The sequence below is a fragment of the Hibiscus syriacus genome, unplaced genomic scaffold, assembly GCF_006381635.1.
Source record: "Hibiscus syriacus cultivar Baekdansim isolate YM2019G1 unplaced genomic scaffold, ASM638163v2 tig00110472_pilon, whole genome shotgun sequence".
NCBI classification, from domain to species: domain Eukaryota; kingdom Viridiplantae; phylum Streptophyta; class Magnoliopsida; order Malvales; family Malvaceae; genus Hibiscus; species Hibiscus syriacus.
This window is the reverse complement of record NW_024062752.1, coordinates 2,658,279-2,668,495: the sequence shown is the minus strand read 5'-3', so window position 1 is coordinate 2,668,495 and position 10,217 is coordinate 2,658,279. Positions and strand designations below refer to the sequence as shown.

At 36.9% G+C, this 10,217-nt stretch overlaps 1 protein-coding gene across 2 annotated transcripts; it reads right to left on the bottom strand.

The window, feature by feature from the left end:
- Positions 1 to 4,437: 4,437 nt before the first annotated feature.
- LOC120127889 (elongation factor 2-like) lies at positions 4,438 to 8,290 on the bottom strand. 2 transcript variants are annotated; one of them, XM_039145697.1, is made up of 4 exons: positions 8,184 to 8,290; positions 7,543 to 7,581; positions 7,365 to 7,452; positions 4,438 to 7,052 (listed from the first exon to the last, which is right to left on the bottom strand). In XM_039145697.1, the coding sequence occupies exons 2-4, from the start codon at positions 7,543 to 7,545 to the stop codon at positions 4,612 to 4,614; spliced, it is 2,532 nt and encodes an 843-aa protein (XP_039001628.1). In that variant the 5' UTR covers positions 7,546 to 7,581; positions 8,184 to 8,290; the 3' UTR covers positions 4,438 to 4,611. The 2 variants fall into 2 exon arrangements, with proteins under 2 accessions (XP_039001628.1, XP_039001629.1); XM_039145698.1 differs by having other exon boundaries at positions 7,543 to 7,572; positions 8,184 to 8,258.
- Between the last annotated feature and the right edge of the window lie 1,927 nt (positions 8,291 to 10,217).

Below are 10,217 nucleotides of genomic sequence, written 5' to 3'. Positions count from 1 at the left end.
AAGCCTGTTGGCAACAGAGAGGGTTCAGTGCATGTAAGGCTGTTTTGAGGGAAAGATTAAAAGAGAAATGTTAAATAATACCAGTAAAGTGGGTCTTTTCTTATCCTCAAAGCATGCTTTACCTAAAAGAAAGATACTCAAAAGATTGAAAAAGCTAATCTTTCCCATAATTGCATCAACTCTATGGCTGACACTGGCCTTAAACAGTGCAAATGTGCAAGTATCAAGTCCACTTTTAAATGAAGCAAGAAGGTTTTGGGTTTACGCTTTTCTCTAAAGTATTCGTGTTAGAGGTATGTATTAAACACGAATTCGAGCGTGAGTATCCCGGACCGAATAACATCGTATGCAATTCATACCCTGCCAAAGGAAGAATTAGGTAAAGCTTAAAGTGGGAATATATAATAGCAGATAACTTTAGTGGAATATATGTTCTTAACTAACCAGAACAAGCTAAAGTTCCCTTATCTTCAGCAGAATATGGTAGCACTCAGTAATACCAGTGATGCCTTGTACCTTTATTTCTTTTTCTTCTCCTTTTTTTTAGTTCTTTCCATTTCAGTTCCCATAATAACCATTATTTAATACCATCATGCGTAACTTTATTGCAAAACACAATCTTGGCAAAGAGTGGTTAAAGTGTAACCATTGAAAAAGGAATCTATTTCAGTAAAATATGATCACCTTCATTTTGAAGAATGCCATCATTTCAGCAAGTGTAAGTCTGCAAGCATAATGGCAACTGCAGTGAAAGTTTTTACATTCCCAGATTTCAGTGTAGGTTTGTCTTTCCACAAAGGCTGTTGATGAGGGGAAAAAAGATAATAATATGTTTGCAGCCATCAAAGGTACTCCGTGCTTTACATGGCTAAAGGAATAAACAATTCTTTCATGTATATTATCAAACACATGGATGAGTTACTTCCTACCCAAGCTTTCCTTTCAAGTCATTTGATCCCAGACCAAAGATCAGGGACGAAATCAAGATCAAGTACAAGAAACACTAATTGCTAAAGACCTAATGCACATTGACCATTTCATCATAGGTTCACATAAGCACTTCACATATTTGTTTCATAATGCCATTTATTTATGTCATGCATATTTTATTTTACATGTTGAAGATGTGCAGTCATAGTCCCTAACTCCCTATATACTAAAAACTAATGTGGGATTGAATAGAACACAATCAAGTTCATTTTAGAGATTAAAATTAAATATTAGTCTTTGAAAAAATACCTTGGAAGCAATGGTCAATGGCATATGAAGTCTTCCACATACTAAAAATACCTTGGTCCACCTCACTTCCACTTATATTCGTGGAAGTCTTCTCAGTGAAAGTCTTCTACCCCCATTAATGCTTTCTCTGAGGCTGAAGTTTTGTTATATGTTTAGCTGAATTTTGTGTGAAACTCCATTGTTGTTGCTTCTTCCCTACCCCAAGTATTTTAGCATGTCAAATTTAAAAGCAAAGCCGCCATTGTTGGGTCAGCTAATGGCCGCTTTTGCTTCATTTCTACTTGTATCAGTATTTCCTGGTGCTTGCCTGGCCAGACATCTAAACCAGGATTGTGGGTCTGTTTTTTTGTGGAAGCTTAAAAAACCAACCTCGTCACTGTGGTAGCCCTAGGTATGAACTATGAAGTTGAGTGTGAGAAAAATAATGTCACCACGTTGGCAAATTTTATGATACGGGCCTGGACATGGATGATTGCAACTCCCTTCCTCTCAGTTCCGTAGACATAGATCATTTTTCCTTTGATTGTCACTATCATCGTCGTAGCATTGTGTATGTTGTGAATTGCACGAAACCAATAAAATCAGCTCTTTATGTTTCAGCATCTCGTTGTAGTATCAACTCCAATGCCTCTTCCTATTTCTACTTTTTAGAGGAAGGAATCCTGCCGTCTGATTTCAGTCAATCCTGCACTGTGGAAGCCCAGGTTCCAATTTGGGTTGATAATATCTCAGGCATGTCTACGCTGGGTATCTACAATAAGCTATCTGAGGGTGTTTTGCTTGGATGGGAGCCGGAGTACTACTTCAAGGAGGAATGCATCCACAAACTTTCATTTCAAGACGAAGTTTCTTCAAAACTGTAAAACAATAGAAAAACATTTAGAGTTATTGCATCCAACCTATTACTCTGTTTATTTGGGTGTGTTTATTCTTCATATTGCAGATTGTATATAGTGCAGCATTTGGGCTTGAGAAGATATTAGAAGAGCTTTAAACATTTCATTTTGCATAGGCCCTAATCAACCCACTCGTAGTGAAATGTATAAAAGTATGCTTTGCAGAGTTTAAACGTTCGGGAGCAATATATCCTATTGTTCCCCGTGCTACAATGAGAGACACAATGCTATCATCTACTGAATACAGTTCAGCAAAGATTGAAATCTGAAACTTTTGGATTAAAATTGTGGTCCAGAAGAATATTGTGAATTGATATCAAAATGTAGAATTTGCATGTCACACCCTGGATGCAAGTAGTCGATTCTTTGAGTCACCCCAAGCACATTCTCAAACATCTTCTTCTAACCCACAGTGTTGTTATTTTCTTCCGTAAATATGATTTTATCCAAAGATTCATTTGACAGGAAGTCGTATACAAGAGCTTGCTTTGATCCCTCCACACAAAATCCAACAAGTTTTGCCACGTTAGCTTGATGAATTCTCCCAATAGAGGCAACTTCATTTATGAAATCTTGGCCATTACCTTTTGATTTGCCATGCAATTTCACTGCCACGTGATGCCCACTACGAAGCTTTCCTTTAAACACCGTGTCGTAGTCCCCTTCACCGTCATATTTTTTATTTGTTTAAAAGAGTATCTAATTGGTGAAAGATTGTGGTTTTGAAGAAACTCTTCAATCTTATCATCCACAGATAAATATCTTCTTCTCCATTTGTAGATAACAAGCACGATCAAACAAAATATTCCAGACGAAGTCCTCAGTATGTTGATTCCAGCTTTTCTTTTTTAAAAAAATGGAAAACATTTCATCAATGAGTGAAGTCATGAGAATGCTTGAAAATGAGGTTGAAGCACTTGAAATACCTCCAAAGCCGTTTCATCAACTTCCCCTTGACACGTCATCGGAGGTTCATGGTGGACTGGTGAGAGCTCAAATAACGAGCCAAGTACATCAAAAGATGCTATTACTATAAGCAACAGATCAATTGTGGTTTGAGGCCGGAAACATTTCATTGCTTTTCATATGTAATCTTGCAATACCAGCTTCACCAAAGCTATCACGGACAGCACCATCTACATTAAAAATTTAAAGATTCGAATGGAGGAGGCATTCATTATCAATTAGACAGCTAATTTTAAGCACTGGACAAATCGCAACTGCAGAAGAACACATTGAAATATCACAAACTGAACTAAAAGAGTCCGACTATTTACTTTTACACCACCAACTATCTCTAACACAGCAGTATATTAAATGAAAGTGTTTATGCAGTGTTCAAATTCTCTCTCGCTATAACTATATGAAAGCTTGACCAGCTGCCTCCACTTTAATGGTGCCTATTATCTGTCTAATCAAATTTTTTTCTTTTCTTTTCTTCCTCCTATTAGTGGAAGGATCAATGCAAAATCTTAAAGATTACATCAAATGTGGAACATCTTTCCTCGGTCAATCAATCAAACATGTTGGAAGGTTCAAGGTAATTTCAGACCTGAAAGCATGTAATTAAACAATAGCTTCTACTTTTTTTTTTCACAAGATAGGGAATTATTTTTTGGTGTTTTGTCTGCTAACGGGAGAGGCTGGTAAATGCTATCAGCTAAAACATTTGGGACCTATTAACTGGTTTTCCATAAATAGTTGGAAACTTGCAAGGAAAGTACAATCTATGGATGAGTTACTTCCTCCCCATGCTTTCCTCTCAAGTGATTTGATCCCAGACTACTAAAGGTTAGGAATGGAACCAAGATCAAATACCAGAAACACTAATTGTTTAAGACCTAATGCATGTTAACCATTTTAACATAGGTCCACATAAGCACTTCACATATTTGTTTCACAATGTCATTTATTTACTCGTATGCATATTTTGTTTTACATGTTGAAGATCAGTCATAATCCCTAACTAATGTGGGATTAAGTAGAACACAATCAATTTCATTTCCGCGATTAAAATTAACTAGTAATCCTTGAAAAAAATACCTTGAAAGCAATGGTCAATGCCATATGAACTCTATCAAAAAAACCGCGATATAAAAGATGTAACCGTTCATTAGGATCGTTTCCAAATGTGAATCTTACTATAACCATACATTTTAATTTATTTACACATGAAGCAACAATGTTCTTTGAATTCGACAAGAGCCAAGCCCAAGGCATATCTTGTTTGAAGTCGAAATGTTTATAATTCTGGCATCCATGCACATTAAGTTCAACATAAAAAGCAAACAAAGTACGCATATGAAGACAAGAATAATATTATAGTTCAACATCAAACAAAGTATTTTGGAATACACCTTGATCATCATCAAAACAAAAGCATTTAAAAGGATCTTAAAGAAAAAAAACCAGACAGAAAACAAAACTAAATTGCAGAAGAAGTTTAGCCGCAGAATCACAGTTATTTCTTCTCAGTTTACAGCTTGTCTTCGTACTCGGAAAGTGGGGTCATCTGCTCCTTCAATCCCTTCCTCTTGCGGATCTCAGCGACATGGGCAGCTGCCTGGGAATTAGGTTCCAATGGGTCTGATGACATCATATCCCAGTGATCAAACACACATTGTGGAAAAGCTTGTCCTGATGTTGCAGCTCTCAAAGTGCTCGAGAATCCAAAGGACTCGATGACAGGGAGGTAAGCCTTGATGTTGTAAAGTGGAGTACCAGGCCTCTGCATCTCCTCAAACACGTGTCCACGCTTCTGGTTGAGAACACTGTAAATACCACCAAGTGCCTGCTCAGGGGCTTGGATCTCAACCAAGTAAACAGGTTCAAGAAGCCTCGGTTTGGCTGTAAGTTGAGAAGCATAGAAAACCCTCCTGGCTGTTGGAATGATCTGCCCACCACCCCTGTGGATAGCATCAGCATGGAGAACCACATCACAGACTTCAAAGCAGATACCTCTCATGTTTTCTTCAGAAAGGGCACCTTCCTTCGACGCCCACTGGAAACCAGCAACAACAGAATCCTTAATTTCATTCAGATACTGAACTCCCTTACACATATCAACCACCATGTTAGGACCAGTGGTCTCAGGGCCAAAACACCAAATCTTCTTAGCAAGATCTTTGTCCCAACCATATTCCTCGGATAAAATCTTGGAACGAATCTTGGGATCATCTCTTGGACCAATACGCCCATCATCAATGGCCTCAGCAAGACCTTCCTCTAGGGGTCGAGCTTCCATGTATAGACGGTTGTGCTTGTTAGGAGACTTGCTCATCACTGTCCTGCAGGACCTCTCTAGGACTGTCTCACGGAAGGACACAACAGGGTCGGACTTAATGATCTCAGCACCACCCATAAAATCTTCTTGCAAATCTTTGAGACAGATCTCAAGGTGGAGTTCTCCAGCACCAGAAACAATGTGCTCTCCAGACTCTTCAATGGTACAGAGAACCATAGGATCAGATTTGGCCAAACGTTTTAGCCCTTCAACAAGTTTAGGAAGATCAGATGCAACCTTGCACTGGACAGCAACACGTACCACAGGAGAGACAGAGAACTTCATGGCACGAATTGGGTGAGCATCAACTTCCTTCTCATTAGTCAAAGTAGCATTCTTGGTGATAAACTGATCCAATCCAACCATGGCCACCGTGTTACCACAAGGCACATCCTCAACAGTTTCCTGCTTCTTTCCCATCCAAATAACAGTTCTCTGAACACTCTTAACATACAAATCTTTCTTCTCACCAGGGACATAGTTTGGACCCATGATCCTGACTTTCAAACCAGTTGAAACTTTGCCAGAGAATACACGTCCAAAAGCAAAGAACCTACCCTTATCAGAAGCAGGAATCATCTTTGAAACATAGAGCATAAGAGGACCCTCAGGATCACAGTTCCTGATAGCGTTGGCATAGACATCATCAAGTGGACCCTCGTACAAGTTCTCAACACGATATTTCTGAGCCTTGCTAGGTGGTGGAAGGTGAAAGATCATCATTTCAAGGAGAGCACTGCTTGCAGGAAGCCAAGTCTGCATTACTCTCTTCATTAGGGCCTTCCCCATCAAGTCCTTCTCATCAGACTTCATGGTGACATTAAGCTTTTGCAACATGGGCCAGAGCTTATCCTTCTGGTCATTCATACAAGTGTTGATAATCTGCTTGATGGGTTCATAACAGAATTGAACAAATCCACGCTTGCAGGTAGCAGTTCCAGTATTCTTGGTGGTCCACTTTTTGGTAGCTGGATCAAAAAAGTTCTCACCCCAAAGCCTTTCCATCATTTTTGACTCGTCAACTCCAAACTTTGATGCGTACATTTTAGCAAAGTTGGTCAAGGTAAAAGCCCAACCGTGCAAACCGGCAGAGAAAGCAACTGTTCCCTTCTCTGGGTAAACTTGAACATCACCAAGAAGAGGATCTTCATAGGTGGCCATAATGACATTAGCATTCTCAATCACTCTTTGGAATGTCTGGTAAGCCTCCTCACCATCAACCTGGAGCTCAAGAAAGCACCTGTCCATCTTGTTAACAGTCAAGACAGGTCTGATTCTTTCTCCAAGAGCCTGACGGAGGACAGTCTCCGTTTGCACACAGACACCTTCGATACAGTCAACAACCACAAGGGCACCATCAGTAATACGAAGAGCGGCTGTAACCTCAGACGAAAAGTCAACGTGTCCAGGGGAATCAATGAGATTGATGAGGTATTCATTCCCTTGCCTTTCGCCTTTGTAGCTCTTCAAAGATTCATCACTCATTTCATAGTACAAAGAGATACCAGTAGACTTGATTGTTATACCACGTTCAGCCTCATCAGCACGGGTATCTGTCATACGGACATCACCAGCAACTTCTTGGGCAATGATACCAGCAGCAGCCACAAGAGAATCCGTAAGAGTTGATTTCCCTTCATGTGAAAAAGAAAAAACTAAATCAGAACTAATGCCTAACACCCCAACATTTAACAACACGAGACACTTTTATTAACAATTGTCAATCATAAAGAAGCGAAATAACAGACATAGCTCCCAATTTGCAATTAATCTATCCTAACTTACTTCATGCATGAAAATTTAACACAAACAATTTCACACTTCAAATTGTGAGAATCAGTTCAGAAACAAATAAACAACCATTATTGCAGTAGAGATAACTCAAACAAGCTTTGATCTATTTCGTCAGGTTCACCATTAACAAATATGAATGAAAGAAATCATACCATGATCCACATGGGCAATAACAGACATATTACGAATGTTGTGCTTTCGGTCCATAATGACCCGAAGCTCCTCAGCTGTAAACTTGACCTGAAACACATCAACATAACATAATCAAAACGTCACAAAAAACACTTGACTATATCCACAAAAATGAGAACAAAATGTCATACAACTTACCATCTTGACTTGTCTTTAAAATACCACAAAGAATTAAAACTGCCAAGCAAACAGAAAACGGATATAATTATTGATCTTACTAAAAAGAATACACGCACAATACATCAAAATAAGCACAATCTAAAAAAACTCAAATCTCATCCAATATAAAAAAAAGTGCATTTCATGATCAGAAATCATATTATCCATAGATAACAAATACGCAGACTACAATAACCATTCAAAAACATTTTAGAGGTAAGAAACATCATAATTTACTACTTAATCATTCAAGTTTCCTATAACATCCAAAAGGGAAAAGGAAGTCACAGAAGCTAAACATAAGCAAAACCCAGATTAAAACACATTCAAAAACATTTTAGACATGCTTTGTAAATAAAAACATTCATATTCCCTATACTATGCAATAAAGGAAAATTAAGTCCTAGTAGCTATAGATAACCAATACCTAGATTTGAAACACATTCAAAAACATTTTAGAGCTAAGTAACAGCATAATTAACTACTAAAAAATTCATACTTCCAACAAAGTCCGAGAAATGAAAAGGAAATCAAGATCTAAGATTAAAAACAAGAATAGACTAATATAAGGATCTAAAGCCAGACAGATCTTAATGAAAATGAAAGGGAAAGGGGCAAACCTGAGGAACCGAGAAAGGCTGCAATAGAAAGAAAAGGGGACGAAGAATTCGAGGGCCGGGGAGGAAATGAGGAATTTATAGTCGAGGAAATGCAAGTATTGCGTTTGAGAGTGAGCACGAGCGGACGTCAACTAGGGTTTTGTTTTTCTTCTTCTTCTTCTTCTTCTTGGGCTTGGGCTATTAGGCTTTAATGTTGTTAGATGTCTGAAAAAATATATATTTACTTCCGATGATAACAATGGCGAGTAGGGATGGATCAAGTACATGCAGGTGTGACTAGTTGTATTCTTAAAATTTTTAAATTCTCATATATTTTAGATTTTTGTTTATTTTTATTGATAATATATTTTTATCTTTAAAATTTAGACTTAATATAAAAGTAAATGTCTAAACTAAATCATTTTTTCTATTTAAGTGCATAAATTATTTTTTTTGCTATATTCAGGTACCTAACGTTACAAACGTTATCATTTTAAGCGTCTCAACCATACCCGTTAAAAAATTATATTAAATGACAATTGCCACATTATGGTAATTTTGAAGATTTCATTTAAAATAAAAGCTTTTAAACATATTTTCTTTCAAAAAATCAATTTTTTTGAAAATATTAAAAAAATCCCAAAGCTTTGATAATATTTATTATAATCCTTATGTCAACGTTGGCCACGACCATTGTCGTTGAATGAACCTCCACCGATGATACAACCACCCGATGATACAATCAATGTCACTTGTCGTTTTGGCCATTGTCAGTAAATATTAGTATTAGGTAAAAGGAGATGGAGGGGAAAGGGAGGAGGGGCTAAGGGGAAGGGAGCTGGGGGAGGGGTGGTTTGGACGGGAGGGATAAGCCTGTAAACGAATTGAACAAATGTTCACGTTCGTTCGTTTAATTTTAACAGAACAAATGAATGAACACGAACATAAACGAACGAAAAATTTATTGTTCGTGTTCGTTCGTTAAGGAATGTAGCTTGCTCGTGTTTGTTCATGTTCGTTCATTTAAATGATAAACGAACATAAACGAACGGATGTAAACGAACATAAATGAACACAATAAACGAACGTAAAAGAACACAAATGAACGAACGTAAACGAACACAATAAAATAACATAAATGAATGTAAACGAACATAAATGAAAATATTTTTTCTTTCCTAATAATTTTAGGATTATATTATATTTAATTGTTTTGAGCTTTTTTTATTTGTATTTAAAATTAATTGAATTTTAAAATATTTATGGGTATCATATTAAAATTTATTGGCTTTAATATTTTAAATGGGTTTAGAAAGATTGGGCTAAATATAAATGAACGCACATAAACGAATATAAATGAACGAACATAAATGAACATATTACTGAACATTCACGAACGTAAATGAACGAACGAGCCCTCTATTTATGTTCGTTCGTTTAATAAATAAACAGACATAAATGAAATTCCCGCCGAACGGTTCATTAAACGTTCGATTCGTTTACAGGCCTAAGAAGAGAGAGGGAGAGGAGGGGGCTGGGGGAACGGGGATAGGAGGGTGGCAAGAGATAGAGGAGACGGCCGGACGGGAGGGGACCGGAAGGAAGGGTGACTTATTTTTTTAATATAATTATTTATTTATTTATAAATAAAATCTTTAAAATTATCAGAATATGACACATGTCATTTAACTGAAATTTAATCATTACGGTCGAGACACTTAAAGTAGTAATGTTTGTAATATTATGATCGAAAAATAATTTAGACACTTAAATGAGAAAACAATATAGTTTGAATACTTATTTTTATATTAAGTCTAAAATTTAATAAATTTATTTATTTTTTAATTTTATAAATTCATCTCTTAAAATAATATCATATGTCAGTTCGTGGTGAGTAATTTACTCAAAGGAGAAGATGAGCAAAACCTCATGACTACGTCAACTTCCATGAAATTTATGACCAAAATGGATTATTTGAAGAGAAAATAACCTCAGTGACCAAAAATCTCATATAATATACGATTTTAACCAATTTTTTCCGGATTTGCCAAAATG

Bases quoted from the DNA above. Each gene is read 5' to 3' on its own strand.
- LOC120127889 (XM_039145697.1), bottom strand. The intron at 7,053-7,364 runs GTATGATTTCTT...TTTCACATGAAG, and splicing joins TATTGCCCATGTGGATCATG to GGAAATCAACTCTTACGGAT.